General features: G+C 50.3%; 1 protein-coding gene across 8 annotated transcripts; it reads right to left on the reverse strand.

The window, feature by feature from the left end:
- Positions 1–271: 271 nt before the first annotated feature.
- On the reverse strand, positions 272–19347 carry CYP4B1 (cytochrome P450 family 4 subfamily B member 1). 8 transcript variants are annotated; one of them, XR_012420490.1, is made up of 13 exons: positions 19132–19347; positions 9991–10052; positions 8652–8793; positions 8417–8461; positions 6969–7096; positions 6000–6124; positions 5541–5692; positions 5289–5395; positions 4340–4530; positions 2420–2578; positions 1576–1640; positions 1392–1474; positions 272–974 (listed from the first exon to the last, which is right to left on the reverse strand). XR_012420490.1 is itself a non-coding variant. In XM_015436377.4 (13 exons), the coding sequence occupies exons 2-13, from the start codon at positions 10030–10032 to the stop codon at positions 791–793; spliced, it is 1398 nt and encodes a 465-aa protein (XP_015291863.1). In that variant the 5' UTR covers positions 10033–10052; positions 19132–19347; the 3' UTR covers positions 272–790. The 8 variants fall into 8 exon arrangements, 4 of the variants coding, with proteins under 4 accessions (XP_015291863.1, XP_005543520.3, XP_045227420.1 ...); XM_015436377.4 differs by having other exon boundaries at positions 2420–2553; XR_012420487.1 differs by lacking the exon at positions 9991–10052.
- Positions 19348–19775: the final 428 nt, after the last annotated feature.

Genomic DNA, 19775 nt, shown 5'->3' on the forward strand with positions numbered 1-19775 from the left:
CCTCCCATCCAGCCTCCCAGGCCTTCTCAAGGCCTGATTTAAGCTGATTCAAGTGGGGGAGAAGGGTTCCTTTCCTCCAGGAAGCCCCCCTGTAATGCCACTTGGCCACCTTCCCCAGCTGAACCCTGGATGCCTGGAGCACCACTTGACTGTGAGACACAGACACTGACAACGGCAGGGGTGCCACAGAGACACATCTCAGGAGGAGCGGAAGACACACCAGTGATACCATATCCCATATTTCTTGACTTCAATGATGGTTACAAGAGAGTTTGCTTCAGAATTATTTATTATTTTGTACAGTCTTCGTTTAGGCAATTTTTTCTTATGTCTGTTATATTCGAAATACACACATACAAAGTTAAACAAAGAAACACATCTCAGTGAAGGGGCAATCCCCTAAGCCATTCTTCTATTCAGTAGTATCCAGTCATAACCACGAATCTCAGGGCAAAACTTTCCTTGTGTTCACTATGAGTCTCTCTAAGGTTGGAATGTAAGTTTCTGCTGCATTTTTAAGTTTGCCAGTTACAGGAGATAAATGAAGTTTCTTGAACCAAATAGGTGCTCACCAAATGTTTGTTGAATAAATGAATGATAAACATTTATAGACACACATCTGTACATAGCACTGTCCTCTAGGAGTTGTCTATGGTAATGCCTAGTCCCCTTCTAAACTACAAGCCTTCTGAAGGCAGGGTGCCCCAACTCCTCTACATCCAGCCCGGGGAGGGTGCTGCCCAGGGAGAGGTCACAGCCTGAGCCATCCGGGGCCCCATTCTCATCAGAGCTACTTCCCAGACCCAGGGCCCAGTGGCTTCAGGTGGAGGTGGATGCCATTCTTGGAGCGCAGGACAAGCTGGAGCATCTTGATGGGCAGCCGTGAGGGGTCCAGAGAGAACTCAAAGTGGAGCAAGCACATGGCTGTAACCACCTTCATCTCACTCATGGCAAACTGCTGCCCGATGCAGTTCCTGTAGCAAGCAGCAGAAAGAGTCATTGTGCAATGGAGCGTCCAGAGTGACGGCATTCAGTGCTCTTAGCAGCCAACAAAAGTCAATTACTGTTTTTGGATGAATAACTTGCTGATAGATTGGTTGACCTGGGCTTATGAAACAAACCTTGAGAGCATAGTGAGGGTCCCAGACTAGGTAGATTCACATGGTGGGGGTCTGGAATAGGGGTCTCTCTTGGAATGACTCACCTATCCCACCTACTTCCCAGGGACAGGAATAAGATAATTGCAAGAAGAAGGCTCCTGCATTAGAATCACCACAAACCCAGCATGATTCCCCCTTATTCAGCGTACCTTCTAATAGTGCCTCCCCTGTGATGTCATCCACCCTCTCCTCCCCAGTCCTGAGGGCCTGGGATACTGGGTCTCTCCATACCTGGGCCCAGCAGAGAAGGGCATAAAGGCAAAGGGATGGCGTTTGGACGCATTCTCAGTGGAAAAGCGCAGAGGGTCAAAGACCTGAGGAGACAGGCCTTGCTTAAACACTCACCAGGTTCTGGCAGACGGTGACCCTCCCAGTCCCCCACCCCGTCTGATATCCCAGCCCATGGAAAGGGTACCTCAGGGTCGGGCCATACAGCACTGTTCCTATGGAGGGCATAGATGTGCATAGAGATCAGGCTTCCTGTGGGCAGAACAGAGGTTGGTGACCAGGTAGTCCTAGGAAGCCAGGCCTACCTCCACATAAGGTCAGAGTTCCCCTAGTGCCCCCTGGGGTGCCAGCCCCTGCTGACCACTGCCAGTGACAGAGAGTTCATGACCACACCCGACTCATCACAGTACTTTGATGATTATCATGCCCAGTTCCTGTAACCCCAGCACTGGGTGCAGCACCTGACAGACATTTGTGAAATGAATAAAGGGAGAATGAACCCCTCCATCATGAGGTAGAACAGGAAGGAACTATTAAACCTTTTCAGCTGACTGACTCTTGGGAAATTATTATTCATAATATTACTGCCAACAGTAACAGCTATCATTCACCAGGTGCTTACTAGGAACGAGGTACAGGCTTAACACTCTTTATGAAGCTACCACATACAGTTGTGCAGGTTGTACACTGCACAGCATCATAGTCTATGTGAGTGATGCTCTCTAGTGATCTTCAGGGCGTGATCTGCATGGTGGTACATGGCAACCTTGGTGGACATTGTCTCTTTAATCCTGACAGCAGCCTTGAAACATAGATACTCTTCTCATCCCCCATTTTACAGAAGTGGAAATGGAGGCTCAGAGGTAGAAGAATTGATCAATATGTTGTGGGACTGGGATTGAGACCCAGGGCTCTCTGAACGCAAAGCCTGAGCTCTTCCCCAAAAGTGCAAAGATTTGACTAAAGGCACAGAGGGTGCCAGAGGAGCATGCAGAGGACTCCATTTCCACCCCCAAATCCACCCATCCCACCTGCAGGTAGAGACCGGCCATCCACAAAGGTGACAGGCTTGCTGAGCTGGCGGTACACCTGGGGCACAGGTGGGTAGAGGCGGAAGCTCTCCTTGATGCACATGGTCAGATAAGTCATTTTGCCCAGATCATCCCTGCCAGCAACACAACCAGAACATTCTGGGAATGGGAAGCAACAGGATTTGGGAAGAAAGCAGACTCCAGCCCCAGTTTTCCCTCACCACCACCACATACTCAAGAGTCAGGGCCACAGGGTTCCAAGTGCCCGGGCCAGGCCTGACATGGTGTGGACACTCAGATCTAAGGGATCTGGTTCCACTTTTCTGCATCCCTTTCTCATCTTCACTGGTAGTAGAAGAAGGTACAGGACCCTAGAGATGAATGTGCACACAGCCATCAAAGACAAGGTCACCTCTGCAACTCTCAGGACCCCCATAGATGCCTACAAAGGATAGTTCTTTAGGTTCCAACTTGGTTTCCCCTACTGAACAGAATGAAAGAAACCGGGGCTGATACACATTGGTTGAATGAATCAACCAAAGTTCATGCATTGTTTAATGAGGTGAGTGTGTGTGTGTGTGTGTGTGTGTGTGTCTGTGTGCCTTTTCCCTTTGGCCACCAGGAAGCTCAGGCCCAGATATGACATCCAACTATAACTACTGGGCAATATTTTATTACAGAGTTCCCAAACTCCACACTGGCTCTTATTTTTCATTTTCATTTTATTATTTTATTGAATAAATGTCATCTAAGTTGCTTCAAGCTCTAGATGGAATCACGTGAAAATAAAATAAATATTCTAATCCCTGCCTCGGGTTGTGTTCACATTGTTACCCAGCCTACAATGCCTAGCTCTCTCTCTTTGCCTGAATTTTAACCCTCCTTAGAAAGTCAATTCAAGCCTCACTCCTTCCCTCTGCCCTCAGCCTTCAGACCACGCGATCCTGTAATTTTCTCTCGCTGTTTGGTTATGTGAATTTGTCTCTCACAAAACCCCACGGGCAGCAACTTGGCTTCTCTTTCTCTTCCATTCTGCAGCCCTGATAGCACCTGGCATGTGCCTGGATACCCTTTGCGGGGGAATTCTCACATATGACCAACAGAAATGGTAATGAAGCTTCATACTCCAGGTCCCAGACCCTGGAGTTAAAGGTCAGTTCCCCTCAAGTGGATCTAAAGTTCCCCCACCGGCTCAGCATTTTCTGTACCCCTGCTGTGTGCCTAGCCCCTGCTGGAGGCTGCTCAGGAGCCCAGAAAGGCAGGGTGTCTGACCACAAGCAAAAGCCTGAGGGGAGCAGACAGCGAGCAAGGTTGGAGGAGCTTCTGAGAGACTCCCAGAGCTCACGCTGCAAAGAGAGGTCAAGGTCAATCCTGAAGTGTTCAGGAGTTCAGTCTTGGGCCAAGAAACAGGGGAAAACAATGGAAAGTTTTTAAGTGATGAAGTTTGGGGAAGTCTTTTCTCCTTCACCAGCAGGAGAGATATGGCATCTGGAAGCTGAGTATTGCCATCCAAAGGCAAGTAGCAAGGGACTGGCTCTCCTAGCTGTCCCAACTCTGTTCACCCCCACATTTCCACCTCTTTCTCTCCCAGCTCTCCCTACTCTATCCAGGAACCCAGAAGGGTAATCAGGTTCTACCTTCAGAAGAAGTTAGCACACAAAATAGCAGCCTCTTGTTGACAACTTTCTCTACATAATACATCTGAAAAGGCTCCATTTTGGGAGAATGGGCTCAGGGGTGTGTCTGTGCCCAGCCACCCCCCACCCCCCACCCCCCACTGTCACAAATCGTATGACACTGGGGGAAACAGGACAGCCGCCACCACCTCACCTGATTTCCAGGATGGTTCAGGACAGGATGGGCACCGCCCTTCCCAAGGGCTGAGCAGGATAAACTGGGCCCACCCTCAGACTCACTCACCACTGGAAGGAGTCCTGGTCCCCCAGGATCTCACGGACCTCCTCTCTACAACGATGCTGGTGCTCAGGGTACAGGGCCATGCAGTAGAGAAACCAGGAGATACCACTGGTGGTGGTGTCATGGCCTTCAAACATGAATGTGTCCACCTCAGCCCGGAGGTCTGCATCTGACAGCTTGCTGTCATCTTCATCCTGGGTTAGGGAAGGCATAATAGGACAGCTCAAAGTATTGGAGATGGGTAACAAGAAGAACTCATAGCAGTGGTTGTCAAATGAAGGTCTCAGGGAGGGAGTGAAAGCTCCTTTTCAGAGGGTGGATTAGGACCTTCCCCCAGATTCCCATCTTCCTTCAGAGCTCAGCCTGGATGCCTCCTCCTCCACAAAGCCCTCCCTAATCGCTCTGGCCAAATGACTTGTGCCTTGTCCAGCCCTGACTGTTAGTTCTGCTCACTGGGCATGCAGAATACCACCTGCCAGAGGAAGACATTTTGGTCAACATCTACCTACTATCTCCCCTGCTGGACTGTAAGCATCTGGAGGGCAGGGCCAGGTCTTTCCCATCTCTGCATCCTAGCACAGGAACTGACCCAGAGTCAGAGCTCAGTGAGTTTCTAGAGTTGATGAATAAAGAACTTACAGAATGAATGAATGAATGAAGTCTAAGATTCTAGGATTCTACAAGGCCAACATTTTGGGGGATCTTAGAAGTCTAGAAATGTCATCCAGTCACTACCACATGACCTAGGCTCCCAACTCCACAGCTCAGGCACACACACCCTACACCTGCCCACCTCTGAACCTTTGCTAATATGTTTCCTGGGACGAGGAACAGGTTATATTTGCCGAGTAAAGAGAGGGAAATGCTTAAGAGCTCCTTCTGCTGTCCTGGGAGGATGGTCTGAAGACCTCTCTGGGACCAGTCCTCAGGCGGTGAGGAATCATGTACTCACCCGGGCACCCAGGAGAATGTCCAGGAAGTCCAGGTGCCTCCGGTTCTGGATCTTCTTCCGCACCTTCTCATCCTGAAGGGCTGCCTTCCGCTCCCTGATGACCTGGTCTGAACCGGAAGCACAGAGCGTCACTGCCTGGGAAGCCATCTTGTGTCCAAAGGGCAACTGGGGTCCTATAATAGAAGGGGGAAGAGAGGGGCCAGGAGGAGGAACCCAGGCTTCCTAGGGGTGAGCCTTGTTGGAAAGGCCCACCTGTATGGTCATGGGCCACCTGGCAGGCCCGCAGGAAGCGGCGGCCATGTGGGGTGAGCCAGTAGATGAAGTCATTATGGTAGTGGAAGGACACAAGGCGCTGCTGCATCAACAGAGTGAGATCGCTGACTGCAAGGTAGTAGCTGCTGTCCCTGCCAAGCAGAGGGTAGGAGGAAGGATTGGCTTAGACACTGGCCCAGGAGCAGAGCCAGAGCAACTCCATTCCAGAAATCTAGCCCCAACCACAGAGCATCCTGCCCTTCTTCTCCTGCCCTTAAGCCTCCTCGCTAAAGCCAGATGTTTCTCCCCACCATGAGTCTAAGTTCTGGCTCCCCGAAAGCTAAGGCTCCCTGGGGCAGGACACTATCTCTTCTCAGGTCAGGGCCCAGGACCCCTGCCAACTCTCTCCTGTAAGCTGGCTTTGGAGACAGTGTGGTCAGCCCCGAGGTGGCCCCTGACCTGTGGCCCAGGCCGGTGTCTCCTCTTCCAAAGGTGCACTTCATGAGCGTGTTCAGCGCCATGTGGCCCACATCGCAGAAGATGTCAAAGGACTTACCCTCCTGAGCCTTCTCTTCCCACTTGTCCTGGAGTCCAGGGATAGGAGGCAATGTGGGGGTCAATTGGACTGGATGCCACAAGCTTCACTCCAGGACCCATAGCCTATCCTCCACCACCAAGCCCCCTTCACCCACTCCCAGTCCCTGCCCTGCCCTCCATCCTGCTGGAATATCAGGGTAGGGTAGGTAGCAATTTGGCAGCCTCTGGGCTACAGGCTCAGAGGGCAGGACCAGGAGGCAGATCTTGCACCGCACACAGATGTTTTCTCCCAGTCAGGGTAGCTTATAAGGGAGTAGGACGGCTGAGAGGTGGTGAGCTCCCCAGCACAGTGTGTGTGTAAGTAATCCTGGAGAGGAGTTTCCTATAAGGGGAAAGACTAGCCTGGATAACCTGGGGATTATCCAGCCCTGAGACTCTGAGCCTGACCTCTGACATCCCTCTTAGAGATGAGTTGTATTGACAGAATTTTGGGCAGTTGTGGTAGACAGAAAGTGAGGAGACACTTTTTAGGTGTGAAAGCCTTTCCCTATACTCTCAAATAAAGGCAGTCCTCAAACCTGCTATGCTAGGAGTCTTAGTAAGTTCTCACAGAGACCCTTTGGCCTGGGAGGAAAGAGGGCTGGGTCTCCTGATGGAGACCAGGACCGGGCTGCCAGGACACTCAGAGATTCAGCACCTACTCAGTGGCAGCATGTGGCACATGTCAGCAATGCAGGGATTTGGCACTGCTGTTGCAGGCAGAACAGGTCTTGGGGCTCAGCTATTCTCCTCACAGCAGAGCACCACCTGCTCTCCCCACGACAAAATCATGGTGGAGAGGGGCTAGCCCAGCAGCCAACAGCCTCCACTACTCTGGCACAGGGAGCTCACCAGCATGACACGTGTGGACTCAGCGAACAGAGCCACATAGGGCTTCAGCACATCATAATGAAAGCCAGGTGTGAGCAGCTTGCGGTGCTGGAACCACTTGGGCCCCTCAAGAACTAGCAGGCCTCTCCCTGGGGAAGAGATAGGAGAGAGAGGGCTGGTCAGTCCAGGAGATACCGCCCCACCCCTGGCAGCCTGGGGCTAAAGCACATCCTACCTGACTCCATCCCTGAGCCTGGAACCCTCCAAGGATGGGCCACTAAGTGACCCAGTATTGCCCTCCACGTTCTCGCCCTAGGCTACCAGGGCCTCAGGACACAGGTGGCAGCAGTTCTTGGCTGAGTGAGCTCCTTCCTTAGGACAGGATGACTCAGCTTCTGCCTCTCAGCTGCACCCAAAAATCCTGGGTCCAGGAACTTGTGTCAGATGACATTGCCAGATATGAGACAAAGGACATATATCCCCCTGGGGACGGTCAAGCGGGGGGAGCCTGCTGAGCCTTGACTGTCAGCTGCTGAGACTCGCCACAGCTTCAGGACTTGGGGAATGGCCCACTGTGTTCGTGCTTCATGGCCTCAGGTGGGAGCCTTCCTACCCCACCCCAACACACCCAGCAATGGAAATGCATTCCTGCCTCCAAAACCACCTCTTCATTTTCCTGATCCTTTTCTGTCTGCCTTCTAATTTTATCCTCCCGTTGATAACTGAAAAGAGTGTTAGAAGCAAACAGACTTCCCAGTGGTACTCGGTGAGTAAATAGGATTGGGAATGTGTTCTCCCTCTTGGCCCTGCCCTTTCTCAGCTCCCAGGAAAACACTGAAGACCTCATAGGGTCATGAGTAAAAGAGGAGCTTTGGAGAAGCATATGGTGGCTAAAGAACACTCAGTGGGTTTAACTTGACTACCTCTGAAAAGAAAAAAGTAAAATAAAATAAATAAAATACTCAATGACTCCCACCTACTCTCGACATCAAATCACCTCCTCATCCTGGCAGTCAAGGCTGACCTGTCCTCCCTGCCCAGCCTCATCTCCCAGCTGGGCTCTACCTTGCAGCCACCCCGACAGCCTCACAGCCTCTGGTGACCAGCCGTGGTCCTACCACCACACCATTTCCTCAGACCCTTGCCCTGGCCAGCACCACCTATTTAAATCTCCTTTCGGATCAACTCTAGTGCCACCTCCTTCAGGAAACTGTTCTTCACACTTACACATTCTCCAGAGCCTTTGCCCTGTCTAGAGAAGGCAGACCCTGCCAGAGAAGATGCCTTGGCTCCACAGCTGGGGGTTCTCCTGCTCCTCCCCTGTCTCCCCACTGAGAGCTGAGCTTAGGATGGGTACCCGGGAACTAGGCCATCTGGGATAACCAATTGAGCAGGACAGGGCAGGATCCTAGTCACCCAGCACCATGGGTCTGAGGTGGGCATGGCAGGGAAGGCAGGTGCTCACTCACCAATCCACTGGAGGAAGAAGTCATACACATCAGGGGCCTTAGGGTCTGCAGGAGGAGACAATCAGGTCAAGCAGGCACCCGGGGTTCCTAGAGAAGGCTTGTTTATGAGTAGGGTGGGCACCTCAGCCGCCCAGACTTAGTACACAGGCCCAGGCCTCCTCCTCACATGGTGCCCTGAGCCCTTTGTTCTCAGGAAGCCCCACCCTCTCCTGAGAGTCCCATCCTCTCTCCTCACCCCCACGGCTGTACACAGCTTTGGCATAGTCGGGCTCATAGATGTTCAGGAAGCCAATGAACTGTCCGAACCAGAGTGGGTGGGCATATGGGAACTGGTGGGCCCAGGACACCACTTTGTCCAGGCTCCCCGTCTGCTGGATCTGAAATGATGACAGAAGGTCAAGCTTACTCAGGAACACATTGTCTCTAGCCAGGCCCCAAGTTCCTGGGAGGGCAGGGGAGAAGGCTGCTCAGGCAGGCCCTGGTTGCTTCCTTACCTCTCCTGCACTCCCTTCCCCTAAACATTCCTAGGCCTAGTGCCCTCTCCAGCCCTACAACCACTGCTCTAAGTCCAAGTCACCTTCTTCTCACGCCGGGGTTAGCTCAACATCCCCAAACTAGCCAACCTGCTTCCACTTGGCACCTGCCACCAACTCTCCGCTGCACTGCAGCCAGAAAGTGCTTTCTTCTCCACATTAAAGCTCTTTCATTATAAAGGTAATATTTGTTCATTGTGCAATAGAGAAATAGCCTCAATTCCGCCCCTGCCGCATCTTTCAACACATTTTTATTGAGGGCCTACATGTACAGGTCTCTGTTCTCAACATCTCAGAGGAATGCGACAGACAAGTTCTGCCCTTTCATTCTGTGGAGAAGACAGATAATAGACAAGTAGACAATTAAGTAAAATAATCACAGACAATAGTGATTGCTGAGAATAAAAACAGTGCTATGAGAGACACTAACAGGGAGGGCCTGCTTCGATAGGGTGATCTTGGAAGGCTTCTTGTTGGAGACAACATTTAAGGTGAAACTTGAAGGATGGTGAGGCTCTGGCTGTGTGAAGCATAAAGGAAAAGCATTCTGGGTGAGAAAACAGCAAGCACAAAAGTGCTGGAGTGGGAAAGACCACGGTGTCTTCCAGGAGGTGTCCCATGGTGGGACAGTCACCTTGGATGAGCTTGAATGGGTCATCCAGAGGTTGGTACATGTCCTTTGGAGGTTTTATAGCCACATATACTCACCCAGAGGTGTTTTAAGTAAACAAAGTTATATAATAAATATTTTTGCAAAACCAGCCTTTTTTCATTAAGCATATCTTGTCCTTCTTTCCAGGCTAGTGCACTTAACTGTCATTAATATTTTTAACAGTCGTGTAGTATTTCACTATAGGGATGTAATGTATTTAACTATTTTTCCTCATTTAGTGGGAGTCTTTCAAAGACACACTTAACACTCCTAGTGGTCTGCCCAGGGGCCTTAGGAAAGGTCCAAGCTCTGGAGTTTGTAAGGAGGCATAGTAAGACTAATCTTTATTAAGCACTCGTTGCGTGCCAGACCTTGTTTAAGCTACTTACATTTTGACCTGATTGAATCCTCACAATTCTAAGTGGTCCCATTTTAGGGAAGAGGAGCGAGCCTGAGGAATAGAGATGTTAGGTTACAATCCCATAAAATTCTTGTTGAGGCCTGAGCCTGTGCTGGGCCTGCTTTTTCTCTCTAAAATTCTCTCACAATTGCCACCTACTCATTTATGGTATCCACACAAATTAGGAAGGGAAAAATATCCAAACCTTAATAATTTGGACATTTTTCCCCTCCTAATCTCATTTTGAAATGTGATCTCCAATGTTGGAGGTGGGGCCTCGTGGGAGGTGTTTGCATCATAGGGGTGGATCCCTCATGAATGGCTCTGGGGCCATTCTGGCAGGATTGAGTGAGTTCTCTTGGCTCCCATGATAACTGTTTGTTAAAAAGAGTCTGGCACCCCTCTCTCTCTCTCTCTCCTTTCCTCCTCTCTTGTCATGTGATGCCTGCTCCTTCTCATGAATAGCAGTTTCCTAAAGCCCTCACCAGAAGCAGACACTGACCATGCCTCCTGTACAGCCTGTGGAACTGTGAGCCAAATAAACCTTTTACCCAGTCTCAGGTATTCATTTATAGCAACACAAAGGACTAAGACATCCATGTTGTATCTTCCAGGGAATATTCTTAAAGAAGGACACAGGCATCTGATAATGTTGCCCCGAGGGATCCTTTCTGGCCCAAGCCACTATCTCCAAGGGCTCATGGGATTGGGCCTATTTTGGCCTCCAGCCACCCGTCTATGCCTTCTCTAGGGCTCTTCCCCTCCTAGGCCCTCTGTGGAGTCGTGTGTAATCATCCCATAGATCCCTTCCCTCACTGCCTCTGAACTCGGAATCCTGAGTTCAACCCAATAGGACTGTAAGAGTTTTCACTGCCCTTGAGTACACAATGTCAAAAAGAACACAAAGTGATAAAAATCATCTCCACACACAGGTAAGAGGAAACCTGGTATCCCTGCCTCCTTCCTGGCTGGTACCCCTGGAAGTGCTCCTTTCCCCAGTGTCTCTTATTTTTCCATCTGCCCTGCTGGGTTTTCCTCGCCAACCTCCTGGTCATCTGACCATTCCCCTTCTCTCCATCCCTACCAGGTCCAGAAAGCCCAATTGGATGGGTCAAAGAAAGGCTTACATCACAAAAAAGCCAGACTCATAGGATCTCAGGGTCGGAAGGAGCCTTTGGCTGATCTGGTTCATCCGAGCCTCACTCCCCTCCTTATCAGTTATGCTTGTGCACCTCTGCACAAGACCCTGGTCTCATACTGACCACATTCACAGCCTGTGCCCTGATCAAGGTCGCAGCCAGCTTGTCACTGCCTCCTTGTGCCCGACTTTCTCCTAGCTCTTTAAATTTATTTAAGAAATAAATAAATCTAAAATAAATAAAAAACGTGTGCATGAGCCCAAGCCATGGCCAAGCTTTTAAATAAAGCTAGAGAACTAGAAGCACCTGCCGGGCGCCTGCCTTGATTACCCCAGGAGCCTGGTAAGAGGGCGGACAGCTCCCAGCACCTGGTCCCACTATTGCAGCTGCAGCCCCTCAAGAGGGCTGAGGCGTCTTCCCTGTGGGGTATACGTGGCTGCCTGGACAGTTCCTCTGGATTACACAACTGGATGCGAACAGGAAGAGAACAGGGCATGAAGATAATTCACTGATCCCAGCTCCCCAGCCTCACCTCCCACCCTCACATTGGCACTCCTTGTTGACCTCACCAGAAATAAATCACAGGAAGGATTGGGAAGAGCAAGCATATGTCACCACTCTCCTCTCTGCTTCCCAAGAGTCTAAAGTAAGCTTTGCTCCAAGAATCAGATGGGAAAGGGATTTCAACATTGCCTAGTGGAACCCTGACCTCTTTTTATAGGTGGAAAAGTGCAGTACAAAGACCAAAGGGAATTATCTTCACGCCCGGTTCTCTTCCTGTCCCAGACCTCCAAGCCCTGTAAGTGTCCCAGCTCAGGATTATACAACTGGATTACTCATCCAGTGTGAGTTAAGGGAGACCAGGGATCCTGGCTTAGGCTCTTTCTGCAGCCCTTGTTAGCAAGCCTGCTCAAGCCATCAGCCAGTTGACCTGAAGCTCAGTGGGCCAGTGTCCAAGAAACAAGCTACCCTTGACCAGTGTGTTGCAGCTGCAGTGCCCCAGGGGGCTGCTTCAGAACAAAAATAAGTCGGCTCACAAAATGGGGATAAGAGTTTCGAAAAACCAAAGATGACGGAGGAGAAAGACGAAGAGGTTTCCTTTTCGGCAGCATGTCATTGTTCCCTCAAGGCAGGTCATGTCAGTCTCGGATTCCCAGCACACAGGGTGCCTGCCCAGCACCTACACCTGGTAAGAATCCCTGCCCAAGTGCTCAAACATCTCTAGTGACAGGCAACTTCTTTTCAAAACACCCCAACCATCTTTGGACAGTCTTAATTCTTCAAAAGGCGTCTTAGTCGCTAAAGAGAAAGCCACCTGCCCATAGCCTTCCCCATGGCTCTCCCTCTGGGACCACACAGGCTCCCACTGCCCAGGGAAGTCCTGCAGGGATTGGGAGTGGGGAGCTAGAACCCCCTAGTTCTGCTCTCCTCCAGGATGGACACCCTTAGGTGCCCTTTGGTGCCCTGGTCTCGGCTGTCTCCCTACTATGGTCCCTCTCCCGACACCCAAGATTACCAGGGCTCCATGTGTGCATGAGTCCAAGCCACTGCCAAGTTTTTAAATAAAGCTAAAGAGCTAGAAGCCAAGAAAAACCAACCAAAAGGGAGTAGAAGTAGCATCTCTGAAATAACTATAAAAATCAGTGGGAAAAGCAGACGCAATGTACACAAACTCACTGGGGATTCAGCCATGAGGTTGAACAGAGCCATGGAGAGCCTGAAAAGAGGGGATCAAATGCAAAATGCCCCAGGGAGCAGGGAGCATTCCTCCCATGCTGGTGACAAACATGACTTCATCCTCCATCCTCCCTTTCAAAGACAAATGAACGATTACACATGTACATGTGAACAGATAACATACAGAAAGAACCCCTAGCTCAATAGAAGGAGCAAAGGACTTTGGGTGAGATCAGTGTGGTCACCAGGACTCTCTAGCCACCATGCCTTGGCTAGGAAGTGATGATGGACTTTGTCCAAAGTCACACAACTAGCATCATGCCCCAGTCTTTAGATTCCAAAGCCTGTGCTCTGCCCCCAACACCCTCCCTGTCTTCAGCATCCAAAGATGAACTCCAGACTCAGGAGCACCCAATCAGGTGAGAGGAGGAATGCAGGAAAGCATCCAAACAACTAAAAAGGCAGGAGGGCAGGGACCCAAGAAATGCCCAAGAGTCCAAGAGGATGCAGTCATCTGTTGTCAGTCTGCATGGGCAGCTTTGCTGCCCAGAGTTGGGTCCCCCCGAGAGATTCATCCACTCTTCCAACACATGGGCATTGAGCCAGAGACAGTGCTAGTTTCTGGGGTTACAGTGGTGAGCAAGACAAAGCCCTGCCCCACCAGCATACATTCCAAGCGGGGAGAAAGAAAATAAACAAGAATCAAATACGCCAAGAGTACGATTTCAGGTAGTGATAACTCCCGAAAGAAAAAAAGCAGAGTAAGGGGCAGGGCTGCCACTATGGATGGGAGTGGGCTAGGAAGGCCTCTCTAAGGTGACATTTCAGCAAAGAGCAGCAGAAATGCCTTCTGGAAAGCCCCATGGCATCAGCCACAATCTGCTTCTCAAAAACTTTTCTTTCAACTGCCCCCTCTACCTCTCCCCTCCTCACTCCTGGCAGATCACCCTTGCTCTACTTCCCAGAGAAAATAGAACCCATCAGATAAGAAAACCCAAAAAGTCAGCTGGCAGACCTGAAGGACCACTCCACCTGCGCCCAGCCTCTCTGTTTACTTCTGTTTCAGGAGAGGAGCGTGCAGGGCCTGTCCAAGACCAGTCCCTCTGGATTCCAACCCTCCCCACAAGGTACCTCACCTATCAATCAGCCCCTCTCTCTCAAATCACAGACCTCACCTCTGTAGGCTCCCTCCCATCCTCATTCAAAACTTGTTCAAGTCTCTCACTTAAAAAAAAAAAAAAAGAAAAGAAAGAAGGAAAACAAAACCAAATCTCCCTTGGTTCAGTTTCCTCCTCCAGCTAACACCTTATTTCCTCATCCCTTCATAATCTAACGTCTCTAAAGAACTGTGACTACTGTTTCCAATTCCTTGCGACAGCCCCACCTCTCCTATGCTGCTCTTGCTAAGGAATCCAGCACCCTCCCCGGTGCTGAGCCCAGATGACTCCCATCTCTCGTGCATGTCTCCTGGATGCCCTCCCCTCTCTCCCAGTGGCCCCCCTGGGCAGCTCCTCACCCACTGTTTGTTCCTCCAGATCCAGTCCTTGGCCTCTTCCCTTGTTGCATCTTCTCCCTGAGAGCTCTCACCTGCTTCTGTGGTTTCCTGTGCCATCTACCTACCAACAATTTCTCAGTTGACAGCTCTTTCCAGTTTACCTGTCTCCTGAGGTCCAGAATCATAATCAACCCCCGGAACTCTCTGCATGACACCCTCCAGATTCCTCAGACCCAGCATTTCCAAACCCACGCTCATACACATCTTCATACACGTTTGTCCCCAAAATCTGCCTCTCCTACTGAACCTGGAGATGGAACCATCACCCACCCCAAAACTAGCCAGGAATACGGAATGTCGTTTTCTCCATTGTTTATATCAATATGAAGAGGGATGTCCTGTGGAGGCAGCCCCTCCACTCTGCAGGCCCACCAAGTGATTTTTACCTTGAAATTAGCAAACCAGAGTGAAAAGAGCCAGATGTAGCAGGTCATGGGAGGAGACTCTGCCACAGAGTTCTCCAAATCTAGTACTCAAGGATTCCATACCCAGGCACTGACAGGGCTGCCCACCACTGAGCCTCCTCTTCCTGGGTCTCAGATGCCCACATTTTAAAATTGAGACAAAAAATGCATTCCTCCTGTTTACAGTCCAGTCTTATGGCTCTCTTTTGATGAGTTTTGCCAGATTCTGCTCTGATCCAGCTGTGTTGATGCCTCCAATTAATAGAGCTCCAAGGGCAATCCTTCTTTCCTTCTCCTGCTACATGGAGGGGCCCTCGCTGACCCTCACATCTGGCTATGGTGGAGGTCTCGATGCCTCTCTCTCCTGTGCCCACCCATGCCAAGACCTGGCCTGCTCTACCTTCCACTTCCCTCCAGCCCACTGGCTCACTCCCCAACACAAGGTGGAGGCCTGGATCACCTCCACCCTAGCCTCCCTACCTCCTATTTGCCCTCTGTCAGTCTGTTTACCACCCTGAAGCCAAAGTGATCTTTCTAAAACATAAGTCTAAGCTTGTCTCTCCCTTGCTTAAATTCCTTCCATCGTTCCCCATCATCCTCAGAATAAGGTAAAGCCTTTTGACCTGGCCTCAAGGATCTGTGTGACATCCCTGTCCACCTCCAGCCTCATCCTCTCCATTCTGTCCTCCCTGTCACCACTGCAGAACTGCTGAGCTACTAACACAGGTATGTCCTAGACCCCAAAAGACAATTTAATTTCCTAAACACACTGCTTTTTCCAGGCTGTGTGCCTTTCTGCACAGATAGCACCTTCTGCCTTTTCTTCTGCACTTCCTGCCACAGGTTTCTATCTCCAGATCTTTGAGGATGTGCCTCATCATCACCTCCCTGGACCTCCCTGACTCCCCACGCTGAGAGGAGCCCTTCTCTAGGCCTAAGGGTTGGTAACACTTGTACTGTGTTATTCATCTCTCCTACAGACCTAGTTCCTCTGAGGCAACCTCTTTGTCTTGATTCTTCATCCTCTGGCCTCAGCATAGGACCAGACCCAGAGTTGTTGATCAGACACTGCTGGTTGCTTAGGAAAGAGGGACCGTATCTGGCTCACAAAGACTGGGTTGATTTGAGAAGAAGGAAGGTGATGAAGAAAGCAAATGCCCCAGGGTGTTTTGTAGCAAGAATCCCTCCACAATGATTTAACACCTGACGTTTATCTGCCCAAAATGCCTATACTTTCTCTCTTTCTAACCCCTTCTAACCCAGTAAGGTAAAAATGATTATCTCCACTTTGTTGACAGGGAAACAGAAGCACAGAGAGGTAAAGTGGCTTAGCTAACCAGGCACAGCAAAGGCCTGTGATCAATGTTTACTGAATGAAAATGAGCCACAGCCCTGTCTTCACTACACAGTACAAGGTCAAGGGCACTGTCACAGCAAATGGCATCGCTGGGAAAGAGGCCTCTGCAGTCTCAGAGAATCTCATTTCCTTGGTCTGGGAGCTGACATTCTACACACACACACACACACACACACACACACACGCACACACACACACACACATCAGATTTGTTGGCTTCTTTCAAGGGTTCCAACCTCAGGCCAGCAATATAGCTGAGCACCTACTACATGCAAAGTCCTCCCTGGTTCCTAGACTGGAATGAGGGGGACCCTGGAAGAATAGGACATGTCCCCATCTCCAGAAGACACATTCTGAGAATTGAGGAGGATGACAGGTAGATGCTACCAAGGCCTCCAGACTGTAATTGGAGACCAAGAAGGAGAAATTAATCCTGACGGACAGCTCTTCCCTGCCCCCAGTCCCTTTACCCACCAGTCTTCCTCCCCCTCCTACTCCCATCATTGCTGGGCCTAAGAATCAACTTTGCAGTAACCTTTTATGGACTCACAATGTTATGAATTAAAATGCAGAAGTCCTGGGCCCAGTCTTGACCTAACTCCTGAGCTACTAAACAGACGTAGACAAATACTTTGCACCCTCTGAACTTCAATGTCCTCGTTTTTACATTAGGGAAAATAATCCCCTCTCTGCCCTCCCCATTTCTCAAGTTCAGGTATGAATCCAAGGGAGAACAGAGGCGCCACACCCTGGAGGACTGCAGAAGTTGTGTTTGCAATGGTTCCCCAGGAAACCTTTGTAGTTCTCACAAGTAGTCACCCCTCCAGCCTTTGTTGCTCAACCTGATGCCAAGGGAAGGCCCTTCAGACAGTTGTGTTCGAGCCAAGAAGCCAAAGCTAGGCTGTGTTCCAGGCCCTCTGCATACTCTCAATGTGGGGGTGGGGGCCGTTGGGGGAAAGAAAACAGCCAGTTCTGACCTGGAGGTGAAGGTGCAAGGTCCCTGTCCTAAAGAAGCCCCTGGCTGAGGGCAAACACAATTTGACGAAGGCAGGTAGAAGTGGAAAGGGAACAAGAAGAAAGGGAGAAAGTTCTCTCTAAATACCTCTTGTACCGCTTTAGTGTCAGACCTCAACCTTCCCTTGGCCCTCCTGTGTACTTAGCAAACCCTCTCCCAGGCCTTCCTGGTCCCTGAGCTTTTCTTTTCCATCATGCTTTCTCCTCTGTGGATACTCTCCCTACTCTCCAACATTCACTACTGGTTCATTCAGTGATGCCTACACTACACTAGGCTTTATGCTGAACCCTGAGGGTACAGGGATGAATCAGATCAGATCTCCATCCTCCAGAAGCCACAGCCTAGTGGGGAAGATGAACAGGTAAACAGAAGACAACAACCCAACAGGACAAGTGCTGAGACAAAAAGAATGGGGCTAAGGCAGAATCCTGGGGAGGAACCTCGCCCAGCTCTGGAGCAAGGCTCTGGTGTCTGTTTTCCCCTCAGACTATAAGCTCTTTGAACCCCAGGCCTGGGTCTGATTCGTCTCTCTGACCTACCCTTTCCTTTCCTGGATGTCTTCCGGATGCATGTTACAGGGTTATCTGTCAGGGCAAGAATAAGCCTAGAGGTCAAGCTCATTTCTAGTGTCAATCAAGGAAGAGAAGCAGTGCCCCCCGCCCAGACTGAGAATGAGGAAAGTGGGTTCAGGAGGTAGAAGAAGGAACTTGCCTCACTCTGAGCCTCAATCTCTGGCATCTCAGCCGGGTGCGGTGGCTCACGCCTATAATCCCAGCACCTTGGGAGGCCGAGGCAGGTGGATCACTTGAGGTCAGGAGTTTGAGACCAGCCTGCCCAACATAGTGAAACCTCATCTCTACAAAGTGAAAACATTAGCCAGGTGTGGTGGCACATGCCTGTGGTCCCAGCTACTTGGGAGGCTGAGGCACGAGAATTGCTTGAACCTGGGAGGCAGAGGTTGCAGTGAGCCAAGATTGCGCCATTGCACCTCAGCCTGGGAGACACAGCAAAACTCCCCATCTCAAAAAAAAAAAAAAAAGAAAAAAGAAAGAAAGAAAGAAAGAAAGAAAGAAAGAAAGAAAGAAAGAAAGAAAGAAAGAAAGAAAGAAAAGTCTCTGGTATCTCTACCTGGGTTCCCCAAGCTGGCTGCAGATCAAAACACTAACACTTAGACAGGTTTTTAAATGTAAACTCCTAGCTCCAATCTGACAAATTAGAATCTCCAGGGATTGGAGGTCCAGGAATTTGCTTCTCCCAGTCGATTCCAATTCCCTGCCCTGTGTCTAATTAGAAACCTCTGGTCTAGATCCCCATGACAGTAGGAAACTAAGAGGTCTTCCTAAGAGCAGGGGCTAAGGTAGTTTCCACCCTGGAGTAATAGGAGTTACTCAGTTCCTGGAGTAGCAGGAAGATGAACCATGATCTGAACCTGGGAAGGTATCACGGCTCCTGAGCCACCCATAGGCATGGCCGGGAGAGCCCTGCCTTTGGGGACACCAACCACCTAGACACTCGGTGAAGCCTGTCATGTGGTGGTACTCGTCTTCATGCTCACTCTCATTTCCTGCCTTATAAATGGAAATCTTTACACTACACACAACAACGCGGATGCTGACTGAGCTTTCAACGGATTGCCTACTTCTATGGACTATTCAGAGGTTTTGGATTTCTGCCATTGCCTTTCTGTCACTGCTGAGCCTTTAGCAGAACCTGGTCCAAACTTCGGGCCTCAGAATGAAGAGAAGGCGTCTGTGGCATGCTTGAGCCCTGACTTGGAAGTTGCCCCCACTTCTGAAGTCAGCTTGAAAGGCTGGAGTGAAGGAGAAATTCCAGTGGGAAAGCTGAATGGAAGCCATGGATCCCAGGACATCATCCCCCTGCCCAAGTTTGAAGTCTCTCTCCACAGCACCCTAGGAATTAGACCTGATTCTCTGAAAGAAGGGAGGATGTTTTCTTTCTCCCCAACCCCCGACCTCCACATACCTCCAGGGCATGTCCAAAGAGCCAGTGAGTTGGAGGCCCTGGGAAGTTGCCCATAGCGTTAGCCAACCTCTGCCTCCGCAGCAGCAGGCGGATGAGCTTGAGAAAGCCTAAGACCAAGATCAGCCCAGAAGCCCACAGGCCCAAGCAGGAGAGTCTCAGGGAGAGGAAGCTGGGCACCATGGCTGGAACTCCAGTCACCCAGCCTTCGTTCGACTTGCCTCCAGCTGCTCCTGGTTTCCTTTATACTCTGGACCCATGCATCCTGTCAGCTCCCAGCCCCAGCCACTCCCTGAAGCCAGCAGCAGCCAAGACTGGGCTGAGTGCCATAAGGCGGAGACAGCAACCCCCAAAGCCACAAACAACAGAAGAGAGAGCCTAGTGGCCTTCTCCCAAAATTCAGCTAAAGAGAAACCTAATAGTGAACTCCAAAAAAAAGCAGGCAATGGGCATCCCACCTTGATTCCTTAAAACAAACAGATGGCAATTCTTGGTGTAATCATCAGCATAATAACCACTGCCTTCTCATATAAGCACTGTGAATGTTTCAGGCACTTTTTACATACTATCTCATTTAACCCAAACAGCAAAGGAGGTCGGAGGCACTCACATTTTATACCCATTTCCCAGATAATGAAGCAGAGGCT

Source organism: Macaca fascicularis, chromosome 1 (assembly GCF_037993035.2).
Source record: "Macaca fascicularis isolate 582-1 chromosome 1, T2T-MFA8v1.1".
In the NCBI taxonomy this organism is placed as follows: Eukaryota; Metazoa; Chordata; class Mammalia; order Primates; family Cercopithecidae; genus Macaca; species Macaca fascicularis.